General features: G+C 36.1%; 2 protein-coding genes across 5 annotated transcripts in view; one reads left to right on the top strand and one right to left on the bottom strand.

Moving 5' to 3' along the window:
• The window catches only part of NAIP (NLR family apoptosis inhibitory protein), a 42,269-nt gene extending 39,863 nt beyond the window's left edge, over window positions 1–2,406 (top strand). The window contains exon 15 of the mRNA XM_033110617.1: window positions 2,279–2,406. Within this exon, the coding sequence (XP_032966508.1) occupies window positions 2,279–2,376 (98 nt within the window). The 3' untranslated portion in view covers window positions 2,377–2,406. The remainder of the gene's footprint in view (window positions 1–2,278) is intronic.
• Window positions 1,028–24,992, bottom strand: LOC117024917 (survival motor neuron protein). Of its 4 annotated transcripts, none has more exons than XM_033110619.1 (10): window positions 24,846–24,992; window positions 22,007–22,078; window positions 20,422–20,541; window positions 19,347–19,547; window positions 19,018–19,173; window positions 17,798–17,893; window positions 16,902–17,012; window positions 9,389–9,439; window positions 5,460–5,485; window positions 1,028–1,378 (listed from the first exon to the last, which is right to left on the bottom strand). In XM_033110619.1, exons 1-8 carry the CDS (start codon window positions 24,924–24,926, stop codon window positions 9,392–9,394), a joined length of 885 nt encoding a protein of 294 aa, XP_032966510.1. In that variant the 5' UTR covers window positions 24,927–24,992; the 3' UTR covers window positions 1,028–1,378; window positions 5,460–5,485; window positions 9,389–9,391. The 4 variants fall into 4 exon arrangements, with proteins under 4 accessions (XP_032966510.1, XP_032966513.1, XP_032966511.1 ...); XM_033110620.1 differs by lacking the exon at window positions 1,028–1,378 and adding an exon at window positions 2,627–2,717; XM_033110622.1 differs by lacking the exon at window positions 22,007–22,078.
• Between the last annotated feature and the right edge of the window lie 542 nt (window positions 24,993–25,534).

Here is a 25,534-nt window from a genome sequence, read left to right on the forward strand (position 1 = left end):
GTGGGGACAAGGTCAGAGGTAATGAACGTGGAGGGGACTGGAGGCCCCACATGGAACTGTCCATACATTGGTCCCCTTCTAATGTGCAGAGGGTCTTGGCCCTAGTTGACACCGGCGCAGATTGCAGTCTTATTTTTGAGAAATCCTGGCTGTGCCCAGGACGTCTGGCTGTGCCCAGAAAGACTGGCGGTGCCCTGGGAGCTCTGGCTGTGCCCAGAAAGTAGGTGGACATCGAGGGACACCTACTTGAACTGGGACATTACTTGAACTGGAGTGGGACCTTTTTTTTCGTGAGCTGGGTTCCTGACACATGGCCCCTTGTGGAAGACGCTTGTCACAGATTGTGAGGCCAGACCCTGGGGTGGAGTGTGGGGACAGAGTCCCAGACAGCAGTTTCCAGACTCTCGGCCTTGCATGGGGGGATGCTGGCTCGGGTGGTGGTTGACCGTTGGTTGTAGCCGGTTGGTCAATTGGCTGCTGATGTAACTGCTATGACTGCATTAGTTGGCTGGCTGGTTGGCAGGAAGAGAAGTGGACGGTGGATTGCTGATCGTGTGGATCCTACTTTGTGTGTCTCGCCCGGCTGCCAGCGAGAGTATAGTGGTAGGACTCCCCTATCTATGGCTCCGTGGGTGTGCCTTTTTGGCCTCACCATATTCTGCGTTCTTATGTGGGGAGCGGAACCAGAGACCCTGCATGACAGCAACCGTGTTAGGCAGTGTGTACAATGAGCGTGTGGAGTCCAGGAGAGAGCAAGGCAGCCAGACAAGAGAAGGTACAGGGAGGAGAATGACAATAGGACTTCCAAAAAACAATACCTTGGTTCCTGACTGGCCAGCTCCAGTCCTTGGGACACTTAGCTTCAGCTAGACTTTGTTTCCTAACCTTGGATTATCAGCAACATTATTTTACAATTGTTTGTATCTTTATAGTACTACCCACTACCCAAATAAGCCTGAGTAGTTTTCTTTTTACAGAGTCCACCTCACCATATGTATTTCAAAGAAAAACACACAGATAGTCAAGATTTTAAAAAAATTTATCATTTATTTTTAAAGACATTAATAAAAAGCTTAACATACTAAGAAAGTTACAATATACACATACCGCTCAATCGCGATATTGACCGGCTGACTTTTCTGCACTATATGTGACTTTGAGTTTCTTTTAATCACTCACATTTCCATTGTTCAGTTATTCACACTGATTATTCCCTAGAAATACCTGGCTGATTATTTAAACATGAGTCACATGTGACAAAGGGAAATTCAAATGACTGTCCCACTCAACAAAGTGTTCACGAAGAAAATGATGAAAATTTTGTTCACCATCGACCAGGGCACATCAAAATACCCTTCTCCTTGGGAGAGAGCTGCACCTGAATTTGAAAGAAAAAAAGTCTAGATACAATTATGATATTTAAAAATCTATTTTCTTACAAAATCGTAAAGAAAATGGAAAGCAATGCAATCATCAAGGTAAGTAAAACTAGAATAAAAATCTGGGAATACAAAGACTTAATGTAATACTAATTTCAGTCTTTATTGGATACATTAAATAGATACAAATTGTGAAATTCATTTGGAAGAGTAAATAGACAATGGTATTTTTAAAAGTTTTGAGGAACTGGTATTTGACTGTTTTAATAGAATTTAAAACATATTACAAAACAATTATCAAAGTCGTGTTAAAAACAATACTGATTACAACAATGCAAACATTCTCCAACTACAATATAAAACTAAAAAGTGTTCCTAACTACCCAGGAATTAGAACATTTATTAAACATTTCCAGAGTTGGAAACAAACCTAAACTTTTGGAATATCTAGAAAATTATAAGAATTCTACATAATAGAATCTACAGAATACAACTAAAGCACTGTCAGAGGAAAATTTATGCTGTTAAAATACCCATTTTAATAAATAATAAATATTTATTAAATAATAATAATTAATAAATAATAGTTAAGGAATTTTTTAAAAACTTGAAAGCAAAAAGAAGAAATTAATTCCTTGTGTATCATCTGGGTCCACGGGACCCAATTTTAGTTTTTGAGTTTCTTTTTCAAGCAGTCCTATTTGTAAGGATACATAACTCACTGTTTCCTAGGGGTCTGCTAAAGAGCAAAGAAAATTTACTTATTAAAAAAAAAATTAATGAAACTCCTGTCTTTTAATTATGCTATAACTCTACCGGCCTTTTATAAATTGAAAATATAGAATCTTCATGATTGTATTATTCCTTATTTTGAAACATTTTGTTATTCTTCATCCTAGGACTTATTTTAACTCATTGTGGCAGCCAGCCTTCAAGATGGTTCCCAATAATTCCCGCCTCCTGGTATTCACGCCCTGTTGTAATACCCTCCAGTTGATTGGGATGGACTTCTAAAGAATAAAAAAGGTGAGTGATGATGTGTGATTCGGAGACTAAGTTATACAGGTGGGTAGGGTGTTGCTCATTTTCTATTGGATCCCTCACTCTGGGGAAGCCAGCTGCCATGTTGTGGATTCTCAGGCTGCCTATGGAGAGGCCCAAGTAGCAAGGTATTGTGGCCTCCTTACAACCATGTGAGTGAACTTGGGAGCAGATCCTCTAGCCCAGTAGAACCCTGAGAGGACTGCCGTCTTGAGGCTGACGACTACAGCCTCATGAGAACCACCTAGCGAGCTGCTCCTGGATTTCTGACCCACAGAAACTAGAGATAGGAGTCACCTAAAAGGATGATGAAATAAACCATCAGTCGTGAAATAAAGCCTCACAATTATATCATCCCTCAGTTTTCTTATTCTATTGCCCAAAGTATTAGATTATCTTTCAAGAAGTTTTAATGTAAGTCGGGAGACTCCATCCTTGTAGTCTTCCCCTCCCCCCCACCCCAAGCTTTCCTTGAATACAGTTGAGAAGTCAGACTTTTTAATTTTCTGTCCTTAACAACTAGGAAAATTGACAGAGGAAATTACTTCACAATTATTAAACCAATTAGAAGATGAATGTAAATAGACAAGTAGCAACATCTAGACCAGTGACTGGAAAACTATGGCCCAAAATATTTACTATCTAACCCTTTAAGAATACATTTTTGATCCCTACTCTATACTAATCGTGACTGTTCATATAAAAATTGTTCATATAAGCAACGTCTCCACTGATGTGTCTTCATAGAACATGGCATATTCTACTTAGGTGAGTATTTTCAAACTCAAGAATTAATATATTTCTGAGCACAAAAAAGGAAATATGGTACAATCATCCAGTTATTCAACAGGATTTTATATAATATTTTGTGATAAAAACCTGACCCATCCCATTTTCCTAAAAGGACATATGACAGTATTCTTTCATCTTTTGTGATGCTTGTGCATCAAAATTTACTTGATAAGAGTTTGTAAGTGAACAAATGTGGAAGACAGATGCATATATGAAGTAATGGGAAGGTAACAGATGATGTACAAATGAAAAACAGTAATTGGACTGATCATTCTAATTGGTGTTTGTAAATGTAAAAATGAAATGTTTTGCTGTTATGCAATAAAGTTATCATCTGTCTATTCAACAAAATTATAAGCCATTAAGTTTTTAAAAGCACTGCACTTTGATGAAGCCAGTGCATGAATAAACAAAGAAATGATAAAGCTAGAATACAGTAGACATACATTTGAAATCTAGAGTCAGTATTTGTAAGGTAAATATATTCCAGGTCCACACATAACAGCTAGTGAACAGTTAGCTGCATTCAAAGAATGTTATACATTGTGGGTGGACACACACACACACACACACACACACACACACACCCCTATACATTCAAAACTGGGAAAATACGATATAAACATTTGGGTTTGCTATATGTGAATTATCATTAAAATTGCTAACAAAAGTCATTTGAACTATCTCTTTATTCTTTTGTGTACTGTTTGTAAAATGACTTAAAAAGAAATACAGCTAATAATAATTCTCATTATTCATGGCAGTGATGTTCTAAAAAGTCACCACAAATGCTGCATGTATTAGTAGTAAGCCATTGCTCCTAGAAGAAATAAAGGGCTAAGTTCCTACAAGCCTCTAGTCACAGTTTTATCAACTGATATATACATAACCTTGTTTTATGTGTGTTTCTGTTGAAAGACACGTTATTTAATATGTATTGTTGATTCATTAACATTGAACTCAACCAACAGCTCTATAACTCATGCCTCAATGAGGTGCGTCTAACACATGTATTTTCTCTGTAAGGCACATCACAGCCTTATTGCACTTGGGAACACTAGACAGCACTTCAGCACAATGCTTGACAGCCATTTTAAAGAGTGAAATCAAAAGGCACAAAAACATGAAAAATGTATCACTAAGATTGTGAAAAAGACATTCGTTTATAGTAAGAGAGCTGAAACAAGGAAACAGCAGTGCTCAACCTCAACTGGGAACATCTGTGTCAGGTGACTGAAATTTTTCATCTCTCTGCACGTGTGCATGAATGATAGGGAAAATGCCATGAATACTGATTCTGGGATTACAGATAAATTTTAGCAAGTAGGCAAATTTGCAAATACAGAATCTATGAATAAGGAGGATCTACTGTAGATAAAATTTTAGCAGCAAAAATTTAAGAGCGCAAACACAAATATGTAAAATGATAATGGGGAAATAACCATATAGATATAGGAAAACAACTAAATAAAACAATAAAGGCATTAGAGGAAAACCCAAAAGCTATAAAAAAAGGGATGAATCTGACTATATGAAAATTAAGCAATATGACTAAATAAAAAACAAAGATTTCTGTCAAAATGATAACAACTGCTACCACTATTAGTAAAGTCACAAAAAATAACATACTAGAAAATATCTACAACTCATGTCACATATGGATGGTTTCCATTAACATATAAAGAATTCTTGCAAGTCAAGAAGGAAAAACGTATATCCCAGCTGAAAGTGGGTGAAAGTGATGTTCATAAAGTTTTCAGAAAAGACACATAGCTCTTAAAACTCATGAAAAGGTACTGAACTTCACACTAAGGTAATTAAAAATACACTTAAGACCATTTTCAACTATTAGATTGACAAATATCCAAAGGTTTGATAAATTATTGGCTAGACTGGAAAACAGGAAGTCAGTGTTAATGGGAATATAAATTAATACAATATCTACTGAGAACAATTCAGCAAAAACCTATTAAAATTATAAATGCATATCCTCTTCAATCTAGCAGTTTTATTTCTAGAATCTAATTCTAGATTAGAATTCTAGATTCTTACTCTATTTATTTAGATAATCCTAGAGATGGATTCATATATCTACAAATAGCAAACGACCTAAATTTCCATCCATAAGAGCTCAATTAAATAAGTATGGTATACACTTATATATAAGAATATCCTGCAACTGTTTAAAACAGTTTTTTATGCTGATATGGAGTATATATTTCAATATAAGAAATAAAAAGCACTTACCTGTTAAAGAATACTGTATGAAATACCTATAAAAACAAAAAATTAAAAGTTTAAAATAACGATAGATATATCTTACTAATTTTAATTACATATTTATTGTCAGTAAATGTACATAGCACAAAAATAGAAAAAATATAAAAAGGTGTATATACTGTGAAGTATCCCTCACATGCCTTTATCTTCTAGTCTCTCTTCAGGGGTAACTTGAGCATGGCCGAGATGATCATCAGTGCAATACATACATGTACTTGTATGTAAATATATATTTATACAAATAGCAGGTAGCATAATATACACAGCTCTGCATTTTATTTTCATTTAAATATATCTTCCTATCAAAATGCTACACATAACAAGCAACAGGGTAGTTTAAAAAAACAACAAAAAAGAATTAAAAGAGTAAAGTGAATTAGTTCAAATTTTAGAACTTTTAGTTTATATAAAAGTAACAATAAAAAATAACTCTTAAATAAATAAATTATAACAAGAGGACACTCCGGGACATCATTAACTAGTGTATTCTGGGGAAGCAATAGGACAACATACTCATATGATGATCTACGGAACTATTTAGAATCTGAAGCCAATATACAAAATTAATCATCAATGCACAAAAAATAATTCTACGGAACTATGTTAAACAAAAAAGCCCAAAATACATTTATTATTGACATGTAGAAATATATAAGAATCCCAAATTTGACATATTAATCTGATGTACTTGTCAGATATAGTGTAATATCATTGTTTAGTACATTTTGTTTTAACCATCACATACAATAGACTAATCTTTCAGAAAACATGCAACTGAAAATTGTTCCAAAATGGGAAAGGTGATACAATGAACTGTATCATCCTACCCAGTATCCATAAGGAAAATGATAAAATGTTTGTTTAAAAATAGGGGGAATAGCTAGCTGATGTAATTGTTTTCCTGCCATAGATTATAAATACAGTGGGCACAATATATGATACAATTGTTCTCAGACATTGGGCAACAGATAGCATAGGGCTGAGATCCTTGAGAAAAGGAAACACATCAGGTGAGCTTCGCTTTCCACCGTTTTTGGCTGGACACAATTTCCAAACTGCAGCATGGAAGGTGGAGCCTGAGCAGAGAGTACTGTTCTTTCTGGATAGAAGAAACAGATCGGAGTTTGGGCCTTGGAATTAGGCAGCTGGAATTTGAAGAAGTAGGGTCTAAGGAGGAATTTGAAGAGAATAAGTTCCAGAAATTTGCATAGGATTTCCACGTAGGTTCTTGTCCAAATCCTAAATTATGCATGTAGGACAAAACACAAAGTCTGGAAGAAGCAATTGTTCAGGGGAAGAGAAGGGCAAGAGGTGTGCTGAGAGCTGAAGAGAGAATTCTGAGCTTGTATGTACAGAGTTCCACCATTTACTATGTACGTGGCCCAAAGCAAGTCATTTCAACTCTGTGGGCCAGCTTTCTCATCTGTAAAATGGGAATAGTATCTAATTTGATGGTGTTACAAAGATTAAATGAAATAACTATACCTAGCATACACAGTAATCACTCAAAAAATAGCTATTATTACTTATAAGGGGAAGAAAAACTTCACGTGGCAGTTTCTAGTTTCCCTCACAATATAAACTCAAACTAACATGTACCTAAGAGTCTACTGAAACCAAGATTTACAAAGATTTTTTTACTCTTAACCGGAAATCTTTGTAAACACAAAGACTCATTATTAATGCTCAGGGAAACTGCTTCTTCTGCCTGGAAACCAAGAACTGATTTTATTTAAAGTGAAATATGGCTCAACTCTAAATTATATGTCATTTTAAAAAGTCAAAGGCCAATTTATGTGTCATAATAAATACTAATGAAAAAATCAGAATTTCGAATCTCAAAAATTAGTTTCTCCGAAAGCTTCTCCAACCATATTACTTGATATCTTCAAAATGTTACATATATTCCCTTTTAATTAACTTTCAAAACCATTCATCTAATTGTAGGACTTCTTATAAAGAAAAGTCTTTAAAACTGGCAGGAAATAGAGCAGATGCCTAACTTTTCATGATGGGTGAAAGATCTAATCTGAAAACAAGTCTGAAATCTCTCTTCCATTTACCATTTTCTCTCTTCTCTGACATTCCCTGCATTCTATGCTCTAAGCCCATCCTATACTTTAAAAACTGTGCCAAATATTGTAGACATGATTAAGAATGAGATGTAGTGCCTTGCCTCTAGTGACAGAGGAAAGACAGATATATGAACAATAAAGATAATATAATGTGAAACACTATGTAATAGATGTAAGTAAAGAGGAGATTCAAAGAGGGGAAATTGTATGGATGGGGCGATAAGAAGGCTGAGTGGCATTAGGAACAGCGACAGACATTTGAGCTACGTTGGGCCTTGAAACACACTGTCCTAATTCTTCTGGCTTTGTATATTCTCTGTCTAGAACACTTCAACCCATTTCATCCCCTGCCTAATTTTTCTATTCACCTTTTTAGACTTGGTTGAATAACCTAGCTGAAAAACTTCAATTGAATGAAAATGACTTTAATCAAAGAATGAAATGTAGGTTAATATACTTTCAAATGTGATGATCTATATAATTTAAAAAATAACCCTCCCATGAATGCATCTCCCATTCTAAAAGGCAAAAAAAAAAAATGTTTTTCAAAGTTTGCTTTTCAAGGCAACATGGAAACATCTACCAAGAATCGTGATAATATCCACAATCTTTAATCAAGTAGTCACGACACAGAAATTGACTCTAAAGCTGACAGAATAGAATCAAATCACTACAGATGGATGGTATTTACTGTAATGTTATCCAGATTGCCCAAAACTACTGAACTACAGAAGTGGCATAACATATAGACAAACAACCTTGCAGAAAGAATATGTAAAAGCATTAAAAATGCTATGACATCCATATCAAAGTATAGATGAGTATGAACCAAAAGTGTAATGTAATATGTGAAAAAGGAATACAATGATAGACACGTAGTTTTTACTAATTTAGTTTAAAAGTATCGAACATTTTTATTATGTACTTTGCAAACATACAGAAAATAGAAAAAAAAAGTACAATGAACATCCATGCACACACCACTTAGATTCAATAGCCATGTATGCCTCATACACACACATATTTTGCTAAATCATTAAAAAATATTGAGACATTGTAATACTTCTAAATCCTTTAGTATGCAAATTGAAGAACATTCTTTTACAAACTACAACATCCTTATCACATCTCATAAAATTATCCATAATTATCTAATATCGTTTAAAATCCAGTCCATATTCCAATTTCCTCAATCCCCAAGTCTTTTCAAATCAGGGTCCAATCAAGGATGCCACACTGTATTTGGCTGTGGTGTCTCTTAAGTAATTTTTAATCTAGAATAGTTACCCACTCCATGCCATTTTTGCTTTCATAACACTGACTTTCTGAAGAAACGAGGTCAGTAATCTTCTACCATATTCCACATTGTGGAGCTGTCTGATCATTTCTTTTGTGGTGTCATTTAACTTGTTGCTGTATCCCCAGTATTGCTGGTAAATGGAAAGTAGATCTTAAAGGCTTGATTAAATTCCAGTTACGCTTTTTTTGACCAAAACACTTCACAGGTAACATAGTGTATTCCATACTGTATCATGAATCAAAAAGCAAGTCTGGCTGTCTGATCACAGTGATGAAAAGTTTCAATACTGATTCTAAAGATCTCTTTATTGAAAAGTATGTTTTCCTTTCCACACTACCAACCAACAAGTATTTGGTGAGATGATACTGTGATGTCATGAGAATTCTAGAGGGCATATAAACCTTTTACCAAAGTCTTTAATATTGTTTTATATTAACTTTTCTACTTTTTAACATTTCAATTTTTAAAATGTTTTCCACAAACTATAAAATTTATACAAAATATAATGATGGCAGACTTACTCCTTAATTAAAATGTGAGCATCTTCCTTCTTTCTGATTTTGTTTGAAACCCTGTAAGAACAATAAAGAAATTGAAAATAGCATACACATTTTATACAGCTGTGAATAAACATATTGTTTCACATAAGACATTTTACTAATTCTATTTAAAAAAAAATCGGAAAAAAAGTTTATAGTCTTCCAATGCTTTAAAAGTGATCCCAAAGTAAATAATTAGGCTGTAATTAAGAAATTTCCTTCCTTCACTAAGTCCAATGATGTTCATGAGCCCACTTATACCTTATTTATTAAGATAAAACCATTAAAGACCAGTGCTCACTAAACAAAAACATTTTAGAAGTTTTTTAAAACAAAAATCAATACTAAAATATGTACTGTTTTCCTGGTCAGACCTAGCCCAAATGTCCTCTCTCTTTCTCCTACCCTCAATGCTTCCTATCTTTCCCTACATATATACTAGTTTTACACTTCACTGCTAATCTATGCCTTAGAGGTCCGTAAGATTTATTAAGAGTGATTTGTTACTAACGAGTACCAAAGTTATAGTCTATCTACTGTTATTCCAATAACGTTACTCTTGGTCATTTGCATTCTGCTTGGGTCTCTAGAGAGAGAAAAAGGCAGAGAGTAAGAGCTAAACCCAAACTCTATCTTGCTGCTCTTATGGGTACAGGGAACAAGCTGTCAGTTATGTGTGCTTCTGTGGAGCAATGGGTAAGAATCATTAGCTGAGGTTAAGGGTGTTTAAAAAACACTTTACATTTTTAAAGTGTTAGAAAACTTGACAGTGAGTAGTGGCTTTTTAGTGGTAAAAATTTCAAAGACAAAAATACAAGATCTAGGAAACTGCAATTTCCTCATACTTTGGAATATAAGCATATGTTTATTTATATTTTCATTTATGCAGTATACAAATAAAACTCCTAAAAGTAAAGATCATTTCTCTGGAACAAGTCTGTCATAGGCTGGACCTGAATTTGTGGCAAATATTCTGAACAAAGCTGCTTTCTAAGAATTGGTGCTTAAACTCATGAGAGAAACAGAAGCACCTATATTTTGTTGGTCAGGACCAGAGTTAAAAGTCCACTGAAAATCTGCTAGATTTTAATAACACAGTAAAAGCAAGAACATGAAATAAGAATGTTTTTAAATACAATTTAGCCAACTCTAATTTTCATCCATGACATCCTTCAAATCAAATCTATTCTAACACATTAGTACATTCATATTTTTTAACTCTTGCTACCTAAGGTTCAACATTCAGAATGAATTTATTCTGAACCCAGCTTATTATGAACCAGGCACTATTCCAGATACTAGAGATACAAGAGTTACAAGACAGACGAGGTCCCTGCTCTTATGAGGCCTACATTCTACAAGAGGCATACAAATAAACAGGTATGGAAAATCATACCAGGAATGATAAATGCCTCATAGAGAATTTAAGTGGGGTGATAGAACAAAGAGTGAGGGCATATCACTTCTAGATTAAACAAGGAAGGTGAAACTTCAGTAGATAGCTGAATGACAACAGACAGGTGAAATCTGGAAGAAGAACTTTCCACACTAAAGAACAGCTAGTGCAAAGGCCCAGAAGAAGTTATAAACCAGGTATATGTAAGGAAGAAAAGAGGCCGGTGTTGTAGGAGTGGAGTAAGGCAGAATGTGGAATAAGATGTGGATAAAAAAGTTGGCAAGATATACATCATGTAATACTTTACACACCAGGACAAGAATTTTAGATTTTAACCTAAGTGTGACTAGAAGCTCTCAGTCTTGAAGGGACAAATATGATATGCTTTACATTTTAAAATATCACTCTAGCTGCTGTATGGAGAATGGATTTGGCAGAGTGGGATGCGAGATTTTATAAGCAAAAATAACAGTTGGAATCTGTTGCAGAAAGGTTAAGAGACGATGACACCTTATAAGCCAGAATATATAATCTATTACAACCTATCAATAAAATGACAAACAGCCCAATTTAAAAAACAGGCAAAGGATGTGAATAGACATTTCTCCAAAGAATATATACGAATGGCCAACAAGCACATGAAAAGATGCTCAACATCATCAGTCATTAGGAAATGCACATGAAAACCACAAGGTATCACTTCATACCCACCAGGATGGCTATCATCTAGCAGGGAGATCATAAGTGTTTGCGAGGATGTGGAGAAATAGGGATCCTCAGACACTGCTGGTAGAAATGTAAAATGATGCAGCCACTCTAGGAATAGTTTGGCAGTCCTCTAGAGTAAGCTTTTGAGCCAGCAATTCTAGATATAAACCCAAGAAAAACCTAGACTCATGTCCATATAAAACTTTATACACTAATGTTTATAATAGAAATACTCATGATAGGTCAAAAAGAGAAAACAATCCCATGTCCATCAACTGATAAGTAGATAAACGAAATGTAGTATATTCATACAATAGAATATTATTCAACAATAAATTGAAGTACTGATACATGCTACAACATGGAGGAAACTTGAGAAACTAAGGCTAAGTGAAAGACGCCAGGCACAGAAGGCCACATACTGTATCATTCCATTTATATAAAATGTGCAGGATAGGCAAATCCATAGAAATAGAAAAGGAGCTTAATTAGCGGTTGCCAGAGTCTGGGAGTAGGGGGTATTGGAAAGTGACTGCTAAAGGGGTTTCCTTTTGGGTGATGAAAATATTCTGGTATTAGATATCAACTGCCTAACTGAATATAATTTAAAAACCACTGAACTGTACACTTTAAAGGGGTGAATTACATCACAATTAAAAAAGATGATATCATGAATGGGGTGGTAGCAGTGGAAAGAAAGCACAATTGCAGGTTTGTGGCTTGAGAAATTGGTGCTACTAGTGCACCAACGTTTTTGTTTACTGAGATGAAAAGGGTTGTGTGGGATGACACTCAGTTTTGTTTTGGCTGCATTTAGTTTGAGATGTACCTAAATGGACATCCATAAGGTGAGGGAAAATAGGCAGTTCGATAAACAAGTTTGAAATTCAGAGCTAGACATTTGAGAACTATCAGTACAAACATACCAGTGTAAGCCATGGAGTAGATGAGGTCACCTTGTGAGAATTTATAGTTAGAGAAGACAAGGAGGATATGAGGTGGAAATAAGGAATTTCACTCAGATACAGTAGTCCCCCATTATCCGCAGGGGATATGTTCCAAGACCCGCAGTGGATGGAAACTGTAGATAGTACCAAACTTTACTATGTTTTTTCCTATCCATACATACCTATGATAAAGTTTAATTTATTTATTAGGCACAGTAAGAGTTAAACAATGACTAACAATAAAACAGAACAATTATAAAAATATTCTGTAATAAAAGTTATGTGACTGTGGCATTGTTAAATAAAACGGGTTACCTGGACACAAGCACCGTGATACTGAGAAAGTTGATCTGATAACACAGAGGGCTACTAAGTGACTGACTAGCAGGGAGCACCTACAGTGTGGAGACGCTACACAAAGAGATGATTTATGTCTTGGCAGGAAGCTGGGAGACTTTATCATGCTACTCAGAACGGATGTGCAATTTAAAACTTATGAACTATTTGTGGAATTTTCCATTTAATATTTTTGGACTGCAGTTGACTGAGAGTAACTGAAACAGCAAAAAGTGCAACTGTGAATAAAGGAAGACTACTGTATTGATTGGGAGGAGGAGGAAAAGTTGTTAAAGAAGTGTAAAAGGAGCAGCCAAGGAGGATGGCATAAAACTAGATTATATGGTGACACAGGAAGCAAGAGAAAAATATGTTTCAAAAGTGTGGTCAAATATATAAAAATGTTGTTGAGGGGTAGAAGCAGAAAATGACCACTGAGTTAGGAGTCTGGAGGTAAAATCTTAGTAAAATAGGGAAAACACAAGTTCTACCTGATCGGCCTGAAGAGACAATGTGAGGTAAGCAAGAAATAGAGAGAACTCTTTTAAAAAGATTGGCTGTGAACGGGAGAAGAGAAATGATGTGATAGCTACAGAAGGAGGAGGAGAGATGAGTAAGAAATGAGAAACTGAAGTGGCAAAAAGTTGACATTTGGGGAACCTGAGTAAAGAATACATGGAAATTCTTGCACTATTTTCACAACTTTTCTGTAAGTCTGAATTAATTTTTAAAAACAAGAGTTAAAAAAAAATAACACTTGTACTTTGGTTTGGTTATCTACCAAAGCTGAAGTTTCACATACCACATGACCCAGAAATTTCACTCCCAGCTATGAAATGAAAACATACACACAAAAACTTGTACACAAATGTTCATAGCAGCATTATTCATTGTAGTCAAAAAGTGGAAACAACCTACGACATGTGATCACACAATACGGTGAATGTTTAAATAAAAACAATTTATCACAGTAAAAGACACATTGCCATTAACCCCCTCAAAATACTCCTCCTCACTTGGAACACACATATCCCATTATTCTTGCCACTTTCTGAAGACGTCCTCTTTCCTGAATGACTTTAGTTGCACTGTCATGGCTGCCTCGATGTCCTGAATCATTTTGACTTTGGGGAAGAGCCAGATGTTGCATGGTGCCAGATCTGGTGAATCAGGTGGATGAGGACACACCATAATGTTTTTATTTGACAAAAATTGCCATACCAGAAGCGATATGTGACACAGAGCACTCTCATGATGGAGGATGATTTACAGCACACTTGAAAACACACCTTCGCTCAACCGTAGCTCACACCCAACCACACCAAACAAGTTGAAACTTGTCACACACTGTTACTAAGGTTCAATGCACTGCTGTTCCATTTGATGGCACTCAGCAGCAGCATTCATTGTATGTTTTTTTTGGTTTTTTTTTAAAGATTTTATTGGGGAAGGGGAACAGGACTTTACTGGGGAACAGTGTGTACTTCCAGGACTTTTTTCCAAGTCAAGTTGTTGTCCTTTCAGTCTTAGTTGTGGAGGGCGCAGCTCAGCTCCAGGTTCAGTTGCCATTGCTAGTTGCAGGGGGCGCAGCCCACCATCCCTTGCGGGAGTCGAACCAGCAACCTTGTGGTTGAGAGAATGCGCTCCAACCAACTGAGCCATCCGGGAGCTCAGTGGCAGCTCAGCTCAAGGTGCCATGTTCAATCTTAGTTGCAGGGGCACTGCCCACCATCCTTTGCGGGACTGGAGGAGTTGAACTGGCCCATGTAGGAATCGAACCTGTAGCCTTTAGAGTTAGGAGCACGGAGCTCCAACCGCCTGAGCCACCAGGCCAGCCCCCTCATTGTATGTTTTGATTATACAGTGATCACACATTTTACACAAAGGCTCCATGTCACACATTGCTCTGGTATGGCAATTTCTGTCAAATAAAACCATTATGTATGTCCTCATCCACTTCACTCACTGGATCTAGCACCGTGCGACTTCTGGCTCTTTCCCAAATTCAAAATGACCATGAAAGGTAAATGGTTTGAATCAATTCAGGACATCAAGCCACAATAGCGCAACTAAAGACACTCATGAAAGAGGACTTCCAGAACTGCTTCAGGAAGTGGCAAGAACGATGGGATAAGTGTGTTCTAAGTGAGGAGGAGTATTTTGAGGGGGATTAATGGCAATGTCTTACTGTAATAAATTTTCTTTTATTTAAACATTCACCATATGTTTTGATCACACCTCGTAAGTAGATAAAATGTGGTGTGCACTATTAAATATTTTTTATCAATAAAATATGAAGTACTGATACATGCTACAACATGGATGAATCTCGAAAACATTATGCTAAGTGAAACAAGTCAGACACTAAAGATCACATATAGTATGATCTATTTGTTAAAACTGTCCAGAATAGGCAAATCCATAGAGAAAGCAGGCTAGTCACTGTCCAGGGCTGGAGAGATTGGAGAAAATGGAGTATGTGGGGTTGTTTATGGGGGGTGGAGGCTGGGATTGAGGGGGTGCAGGGGCTAAGTAATGAAGCTGTTCTAAAATTGATTGTAGTGATGGCTACATAATTGTGAATATACTAAAATCAAAACCGTTGACTTGTATACTTCAAAAAAATGAAATGTATGCTATGTGAATTATATCTCAATAAAGCTTAATTAAGAAAAAATTTATAGCAACACTATTTTTAATAACCCCAAATTAGAAACAACCCAAATGTCCATCAATGGTTAAAACAGATTATGGTATAATCATACAATGGAATGCAATACAGCTACAACTACACAAAATAATGTAGATGAGCCTCACAAAGTACTGAGCAAAATAAGCCAGCCACAAAGGAGTACACGTATGAGTCTATCCATTAAAGTTCAAAACAGGGCAAAACTAATCTATGGTGGTGGAAGTCAGGAAAGTGGTTACCCTTGGGAAAGGGACTGGTAATGACTAGAAGGAGACATAAAGAGTTTTGGGATTGTGATAATGTTCTTTATCTTGATATTGGTGCTGATTACACAAATGTTACTACTTCATGAAAATTCATCAAGCTGTTCATGTCTGTGTGCACTTTTCTACATGCATATTTCATTTAAAAGTTTACATTAACAAACAAAACCATGAACCTATACATAACATGACCCTGAAAATAAATCAAAATTCAGTGCATTTGGGTAACAGAGCGATGGAAGAATTTTCCCCTTTTCTCTAAAAATTTACAAGTAAACATAAATTATGTCAAAACTTTGTATATGTTATACGCGACTTTTCAAAATATTTCATAATTTAAAAACATGCAGACAAATTTGAAGTGCAGAAGAAGGAAACTTAGGAAGTCAGTCAGATAACTGGTCTCAAGACAAATTACAAACTGTTAATTTGTCATTTATCATTACCGTTTTGGTCATTAAAAGGCGAATTTCATGGTATAGTACAAATTTATCAAGGTTATACAACAGTGGAAGAGTAGCTTTCAAATAAGAATTATTAATGGGGACATGGACAGATGACACACTTAAAAAAATTACACTTTTAAGTGAGTTATTTTCTTATGTATATTAATTAACTAAAAATTCAAGTGCCTACAATAAAACATCATAATCTTAGTATGGGATAATAGTTTCCTTTTTAAAAATTTTAAAAATTTCCTGAACTACAATAGGACATGTCTGCAACAGATTGATATGTCAAATGACAAGTTGGAAGCTTCAGTCCCTAAGGTCCAGTTTGGCATTTATCACCCCAGACTTTCCTTTATGTACAAAAAGAACCTAATCTTTTTGTCTTTCTTCTTTTGGGGGGCAAGATATCATCCTTTTTTTTCCCCATCTCCCACAATCCATTTTATTCCAAAACAGAAAGACTAATGAGACTGTCATTAAATTAGAAGATGGATAATCAAAATTAATAATATGAAAGATTTTTAAATGCACTGCAATTAGTGGAAACAATACAAGAGTAACTTAGACAAATAGTTGTATTTTTTAAACTTTAAGAAAGTTTTTAACCCTTAGGATCTGCCTAACATAACAAACCACCCTTTAGTCATAAACACAGAACCACAAAAGTGATTGTCAGGGAAAGATACTGAGTGATCACTTACCATATAGTAACCAGTATGATAGCCACTCATGTACCAAGAGATTAACATGCTTCCCAAAGCATCAGCATCATCAAGAGAATCTGGACATATGGGAGGTGGTGGGGGAATTATCTGGAGATGGAAAAAAATATACTTTAAAGTCAGTAAACAAAAATGTGAAATGTGGAGATTCATTTTATGGAGAGAATGCTGGATGTTAGTTGTATCTTTCTCTACATTCTATGTAATTTATAGAAATTAAAAAAAAAAAATCTGACATTTGAAGAAAGCCAACCAGGAACAACAAAAGACCAATAAAACTAAACTGAACAAGAATCAAAAGACAATATGTCACGTAAAATGTTTAAACATTTTGCTTTGATCAAAACTATTTTTCTTTTCTATTAGAAGTTATGGGTAAAAGACCAAGCATAAATACTTTGATGGTTTTCCTCAAAAAACACAACAGCATTTCAAATAAAGGTCTGGGGTAAAACATCTGCACTGCCCCGATACCAACACACAGTTTGCCAAAAGTGTCTTTATGTCTAGCTTATTAGTCTACCATAGATATCTGGATAGTCTATGAGATTAGAAGCTAACATTCAAGCATATCTAGAAGGGCAAAACATAAATCCTTATGTGCAATATAATTAAATCCTTTCAGATAGGAGCTACCTGACTATAGAATAAGATACAACCTCTGCCAGGAACGAAGAAGGCAATATAGGGCTAAGTGGTGGGGTTTGGCTAGCAGGAGGGCATTAAAACAAAATACCTGAGGTTTAGTTCAAATTTTACCCATTAGAACCTGGCCCTAGGAATGGTCTAAAATGACAACTCCTAATCACTTATGTTCTGCTAAACCTCAAACTATGTATGAAAGAAAAGTTTAATCTGAATTCTTTTGCACTTACTGGTGGTCCAGAAGGAAACGGAGGCAACCAACATGATAGGAAAGGTGGTGGTGGTGGTGGTGGTGGTGGTGGTGGGCCATTGAATTTTAGACCTGGCTGTAAAAAGTATTTCAAAGAAAGACTAATTTACCAATTTCAATATGATAGGTGGAAAAGATTCAATGTCAAAAGAATTAAAATAACTGCCCAGAATATCTATATTATACATATCAAAAAGATTAAATAGAATTGCATGTACCAAATGCTGAAGTCAAATAGATTCATAAATCTAGATGTTTCTCACTTCCTTTCTATACACTTTCAGGGAGTAAAACCAAAGTAAAGATTTTTAATTATTAATACCTAATAAATCAAGAGATAGTGTATTTAGCAAGATATTTCAATCATAAAGGACTATATCCCTCACAATTTCATTAACTAAATTGTCTAATCTTTTTATGGATGTCCTTTTGGTAGTTACATATGCTTAAAGCATATATTATAAAAAATTAGTAAATCTCTCACTTAAGAAAAATTAGCCAAGACCAATGAAACATGATATGTATATGTAAATTAAGTTTTGACCATTCTAGAACTAATATAATGTAAACCTCAAGAAGGATCTCACAGATAATCTTAGGAAAAGTTTTATTAAGTCATGCTTGATTTTTTTATTTTTAAAAAATTATTATTGCCTGAATACCATAACCTCCAGTGAAGAAATCACTGCTTTATACAAAACAATTAGACAGGGACATAGCTACTTGGGTTCCATGATATAACCTAAAATATAAATCTTTTTAAAGCTGATTTATTACTTATAACCAAAAGAACCATAACTGAAAACAATATTTACATTTTACTCTATAAAACAATCTGGGAACTCCTTAGGATTTTACCTGTATTAGATATAAATACTGTATTCTCTTCTAATTTTTAGTCTTATACAAGTGACTAGGGATTACAGCATAATGATAAAATATCATTATTTCCTAACTTAAGTTCACTATATTATTAGTCTAATATTTAATACTCCATATAAGTAGTTGGAAAAGCCTTTCATTATAAACTATTCTGCATTACTATGTTATTTCCTTTTCAAAAAATTCTGTTTGTATTTATAACATCTACAGAAAGCTACAACAGTTTTAAGAGAAAAGCTACAATTCTCTTAATGCAGAGGTAGAATGTTCCAGTATTATTAACTATATCCTGGGAAACTTTTTCTGTGCAGAAATTACCTTTCCTGGTCCCAGTCCTGATCCTGGCATGGGGGGTGGTGGAGGGAGAAAAGAGTTCCATGGAGCAGCTTTTGACTTGATATTATTTGGTTTATTTCCAGGAGATCTGGAAGAATTCTCACTTTCATCTGTTGAAATTTGACTTTCATTTTCATTCTTTAAAAAGAAAAAAATATCAGTATTTTTGTTATATAGATGTCTTTAAAAAAGAACGTAATGACTCAGTGGATCAAACTGACAACTAGTTATACTATTTAGTTTCTCATCTAGTCTCTGCTTTCAAGAATTCTTGTGGTTTTTTTTTTTTTTTTTTACTTTGGTATCCTTACCTCCTGAGCATTCTGTTCTATATTATTAGCTACTTCAGACGTTGGGGAAAGTAGATCGAACAGATTTTGCTCCTCTCTATTTCCATATCCAGTGTAAACCACAACACAGGTTTCTCTCTTAAAATCAATTGAAGCAATGGTAGCTGGGTAAATGCATCCATCTTCTGACCAAACGGCAGAACATTTGTCACCAACTTTCCACTATAAAAAAAAAACCCAAAGATACACACACAAATTTCTTTTAAAGAGGGTAAACTATAATCTTGTTCAGGTGGGATAGAGTGGGGAGTGGAAGGGACAGTCTCCAGTTAGCTTATCTGGAAGGCAGAATGAAACAGCGAAAAAGACTTGAAACCAAAAACACATACATTTGAATTCTAATATAAATACAATTCTGCTGTTTATATAATCATGCCTATAATATAAATTCTGCCATTTTTATAATCATGGATAAATTTCTTAATCTCTTTGAGTCTTATTTTCCTTATCTAGTAAGTGGATATAATATAATCTACCTCACTTATTTGTTGTGAAGAATAGAAAGCAGGTAATGTGTGTAAAGACTGGACTGGAGCATAGCAGATGCTTAACAAATATTAGCTCTCTTCCTCCTTGGTAATGATGAGAGTAAAGTAACTAATGAGACACCAAAATATTTAGCTTCCAGGTCTAGTTTTAAATGGCAGAAATGAGTCTACCCAGAATTTTTGGTTTCCCAGTATTAATGGTTTTAGGGGTTTTGAAGGGAAAAAAAGGATACCCATCTCTCGTTTAAGAAGTAAAATACTGCCAGTTCAGTTTAAGGCCTTAAGATATTCCTCCCAAATAGTACTGCCTCCCCCCACACAAAGTCAACACTGTCTTGAATTTAGTATTCATCATTCCTACCTAATTCCTTATACTTTTATTGACATGCATGTTCCTGAACAATAGAAAGTTTAATAGTTGTTTTAGAAATTTTATTGCATGTCAATCGAAAACACTACTAACCATTTAAGTAAAAGACATTTTACACTACTTAGTAACAACAGTATTAAGAAATTCTTTGAAGTTAAATCTCAATGTTTTAAAATACCTGCTTCATGGGAGTTGTGGTATTCTTTTTTTGGCTTTTATTCTTCTTAGCAGGTTTTCTTTTAGGTGTACTTTTTGGTTTATCTGACGTTTCAGAAATGTCACCATTCTTTAGAGCATGCTATGAAAATACAAACAGAAATGTCCATGTTACAGAATGATACAGAAAAACTCACAATATAACTCAGTCATTATAAGCTAGTCTTACGGCCCTACCAACCAGATAGCCTCTATTTCGGCTTTTCATTATCCCATGTGTTACAGAAACTGCTCTGAAAGGCATCATATAGCTGATCATCAGCTTTCAGGACCCCTTTAATCAAACCTCCTCACTCTCAACCTTTCTGTAACATTAGCCTCTGTTGATCATCTTTCTTCTTGATACTCACATTTTGGATGACACAACCACACAAGGCCCCAATGCTTTTATTACTTCTCTGATCAACTCTTAAACGTGGGCATTCTGAACAAAATTTGGCTTTACCTGATTACGATCATCTACTCCTACTACTTCATTTATAACCTCTATGCAAACAGACTTCCAAAGCTATTATCCAGCTCTGACTTGTCTCCTTAGTTCAATCCAACATTTCCAATTACCAATTTCCTATCTTCCCATTTACCTCAAACTCAACACAAGTGAAAGCAAACTATTTTGTTCTCAAATCAGTTCTTTTCCTCTATTCAAATTATTGCCTCCTACAATGTCACCAACCCCATTCCACACTGAGCCTTACTTTAACCTGCATTTTATAGAACTCTCTTGGTAACTTTGAATTAGTGCAGGTCTAGTCTAAGTATCTACTGGAAAGCATGTTATTGACAAATTTAGAATTTAGCTTCAAAGATGACATACAGGTTTGATCTCTTTACCTCATGCTACAGGAACGACTATAGGAATGAACTGGACTCTGCTTGGTATTCGGTATGAGTGGATGCTCTCTGCCTGGACCATTGATGGTTTACACAAGGTGCTCAGTAAGACTAAATATCTCAGACGGTGAGTAAAGTGATGTTGGGCAACTGTGTTAAGTGTCTTGTTTGGGCTAAAATAACATACTACACCCCCTAAAATTACTGTATATTCATTCATACCATCAGGAACACCCAACTTGATACCCAACTCACTGGCCTTGGGGAAGATTAAGTTAATGTAACATATGTAAAGCGCTTAGAACAGTGCCTAGAACACTGTAAATACTCTAAGTGTTAATTACTATACTATTGCTATGTATCATCTTTATTTCGATAAAGGTTTGTTAAATGTTTAAAAATTATAATTCAGACTGTCTTTCTACTAATCTGAATTAGAAGCCTTCCATAGTGTGATGCAATGTAAACATATTTAAATCAACAGATGTTTAAAATTCTAGTTACGAGTAAACTGACTCTCTTAAAGGGATGACATATAGACAGGCTACCTACCAACTTCTAAGGGAGGATACCTAATTTAAATAACCCATGTCATCTTTTAATCTTCAAAATTAGAACTGAATAATATGTACACTTTACTGTAAATATGTTACTGATTTTTTTTCCCAAGTGAATAACATGAGGAAACAAGAAAAAGAGTAAACATTTTATACCTTAAACGAAGCCACAGCTTTATCGTAAGCTTTTATCAATGCTGTATCATCCCAAATGTCAGAATCATCACTCTGGGAAAGGTGAAGAATAAAAACAATTCAAGTTTGGATAGGTAGCATCAAAAAAAGTATGTTACTGCCAAGAGACATCTTAATTCAAACATAATAAATTTAAACTAAAAATGGGTATTTAGAATCCTAACTATACCCACAAGAAGCCTAACTTGCTTATAAATTGTGTGACATTACCCCCAAACTACACATACATAAAAGTGCTAAGAGGTATGCCATGACGTGAATGCTTCACAATTTAATCCCTATCCACTGACCAGAAGTGGATTTGTTCAAGCTTAACTTACATTTCAATCTTTTCTAAGAGCAGAAAAAGGGTTTAATTTGTCAAACCAAGGATAAGATAAAGGGTTTAGTTTTAGTGAGAAAACAACTGATATTAGGTAATCTGGAAAAAACCTAAATATCATTTCTATTTTTCAATTTAAGTTTAATGAGTGTTTAGTAGGATTTAAATTTATTTAAAAATATATATATTTTTTGTGCCGGGCCGGTTGGAGCTCCGTGCTCCTAATTCCGAAGGCTGCCGGTTCAATTCCCATATGGGTCAGTGCCCTCTCAACCACAAGGTTGCCGGTTCAACTCCCGCAAGGGATGGTGGGCTGCGCCCCCTGCAACTAACAACAGCAAGTGGACCTGGCGCTGAGCTATACCCTCCACAACTAAGACTGAAAGGACAACAACTTGAAGCTGAACGGCACCCTCCACAACTAAGACTGAAAGGACAACCACTTGACTTGGAAAAAAATCCTGGAAGTACACACTGTTCCCCGATAAAGTCCTGTTCCCTTTCCCCGATAAAATCTTGAGCACCCACTATCCATGTATCTACTAAGTACTCATCATTGAGAGGCACATGAAATCATGCTACCTGCTCACAAGAGATGGTCTAATAAGGGTTTTAAGACATATTGTCACACAAAACAAGAAAAGAATAGAAAACAAGTATCATCAAATATCAAAATGTGAAATATAAACAATGTTTTAATTAAAATGAAGCAAGTTGTAATTTTTTTTTTTCTTAAGAGGGGCACAGCTCACAGTGGCCCATGCGGGGATCAAACTGGCAACCTTGGTGTTATTAGCACCACGCTCTAACCAACTGAGCTAACCCGTCAACCCCCTCAAGTTGTAATCTTTTTGCTGGTGGAGGGTCTTGCATTCAGTTTGTTAAAAATGAAACACCTGTGCGGCGCAATAAGATGAAGCACAATAAAATGAGGTAGTCCTGTACAACCCACTACAGTAGTAAGTAGTACCTCGGTTTTCGAACGTCTCCGTTGATGAACTTTTCGGTTTACAAACATTGTAAGTTTTATGGATCTATGGTATCATTAGATAGTAAATAAAATTCATGCTAAGTTTTAGGGGTTGATTTTAAAGGTCTGGAATGGATTAATCCATTTTGCATTACTTTCCATGGGGAAACCGTGCCTCAGTTTACGAACGTTTCAGAACTCGAACAGTCTTCAGGAATGGATTACGTTTGAAAATCGAGGGACCACTGTAATTTCCACTATTGGTTTACTCTGTGCCTGCCCTCAGACACCTGAATTGAACTTAGCTAGCGAAGAACACAATCATGCTGTCTAGCCTCCTTTAAACTCATGATCACAAATCTCGAGTAGGCCTTTAATGTTGCCTAGCAGAATTTCCACCACATTTCACTGTCCTAGAGGCCTACTTCCTACCTTCTCTCTGCTCAAAACTCCAACACCTGCCACATCCTCATTCCTAGCTTGATGACCTTATTTCTTTTACTTGGAGAACAGCAACAATCAAAAGAAAAGACCACTTTCACAATCTCCCACTACCGTATCTGCCCATCCACACAGACTGATCTGTACCATACAACTGTCACCACGTTAACTGTCAATGTTCCTATCAAAGGCCAAATCCATCCCCTCTTACCTACTCTAGAACATGCTTCAGCAATTCTCTCTCCTGCATCATCAATTTTTCCATTCTTACTGGATCTTTCCTATCGGCCCACTAACATGCTGAAACATGTTTCTCTCATCTTAAAAAAAATTAAGAATCCTTTTTATCTCACTTCCCCCTCCATCTATTGGCCAATATCTCTACTTTCTATTTACAATAAAACTCCTCGAACTATTTGTTTACAAATGTTGCCTTGAATTTCTCCTCTTCCACTCTCAAACTCCAATCAGATTTCACCCCCACTATTCCACCCCAAATTAAGCTTCTGATCTTCTCCGTTATAAACCTACTCTACTTGCAGTCTTCCCCATCTCAGTACATCCGTAAAAGGCAACTTCATCTTTTCAACTGTTGAAGACAGTCTTGAAGTTATCCTTGACTTTCCTCTCGCAACCTTCATTGTCAAATCCATGTGCAACACGTGTTGCCTCTGATTTCAAAATATATCAAGAATCCAAGTTCTTTATTCTCCTTTGCTGACACCTCGCTTTAAGTGTAGGTCATTTCAATAGACGCCTGATTTCCCTGCTTCAACCTGGCCTGCCCCCCTGCCCCCCTCCCCAGTCAGAGTGTACAAACCAAGGTACGATCAAGTTGTGGTAGGACCTCGGCTCAATGCCATCAGGCACCCGAGCTGCGCGAGGAAAGAGCCTGCGGCTAAGGCTACCAAATCGGGAAAGACGTAGAATCACAAGGACCACAGTCCTGCAGTGAACGGACTGGAAGATCCCGCCCCGTGGCCGGCGAAGGATCGCGGGGTCGGGAAGTGGGCGCTCGGGGCCCGCACTGGGCGCGCATCGGGAGGCGCAGCCGGCCGCGACCTCACCTGGCCTGTGCCGCGTCGGAACAGCACGGAGTCCTCCTGCTCCGGAACACCGCCACCACCGCCTCCTCCCCCCATCGCCATGGCCAGGGTACTACGGGGCTCGCGGCGTGGGCTCCGGGCCACTGAGAATAACGACTTCCGCTGCCCCGGGCCTCTGGGAGCGGAAGAGTACGGTGGCCTGAGAGCCAGCGGGGTGTCTGTGCGCTCTTTACGAATGGTCGCCGTCTCGCACCGTGGGTCGCGTTGGTTTTTCTTTTCTGTATTCTCTCAATTCTTTGATTTCACTTTTTCGTATATTTGTAGAATGATTCTGCCAGGGTGTTTTTGTTTTGAACAATAAATTTTCTTAGAAAATAGTGTTCGTTGCAGATAATTTAGAAAATATGGGTAAAGCAATACAATAACAATCAGTCCAGAGGTAACCAAAATAACTATTTTAAAAGTACACTGGAGAGTTTTGCTAAATTTTATTTTCACAACAATGCTACGAGTTAGGGGCTCGTATTCCTATTTTAAAGACGAGGAAACTGAGGTACAGAGTGTTTACACAGCAGCTTAGAATCCAGGCAGTAGAGCTCATACCCTTAGACACTTCCTAACCCTAACATTTAGGTTAATGGCCATTCTAACAAATCTTTTCCAGTAAATTTTTGAACTAAAAAAAAAAACAAATGGGATCAAGTGCTGTT

The sequence above is a fragment of the Rhinolophus ferrumequinum genome, chromosome 7 (assembly GCF_004115265.2).
Source record: "Rhinolophus ferrumequinum isolate MPI-CBG mRhiFer1 chromosome 7, mRhiFer1_v1.p, whole genome shotgun sequence".
Classification (NCBI taxonomy): domain Eukaryota; kingdom Metazoa; phylum Chordata; class Mammalia; order Chiroptera; family Rhinolophidae; genus Rhinolophus; species Rhinolophus ferrumequinum.

Excerpts from the sequence above, each read along its gene's own strand:
- LOC117024917 (XM_033110619.1), bottom strand. The coding sequence starts at position 24,926 with ATGGCGATGGGGGGAGGAGGCGGTGGTGGCGGTGTTCCGGAGCAGGAG. Across the intron at positions 20,542-22,006 it reads AAGCTGTGGCTTCGTTTAAG|CATGCTCTAAAGAATGGTGA; the intron begins GTATAAAATGTT and ends GTATTTTCATAG. Across the intron at positions 17,013-17,797 it reads CGTTTCCTTCTGGACCACCA|ATAATTCCCCCACCACCTCC; the intron begins GTAAGTGCAAAA and ends TTCCATCTCCAG.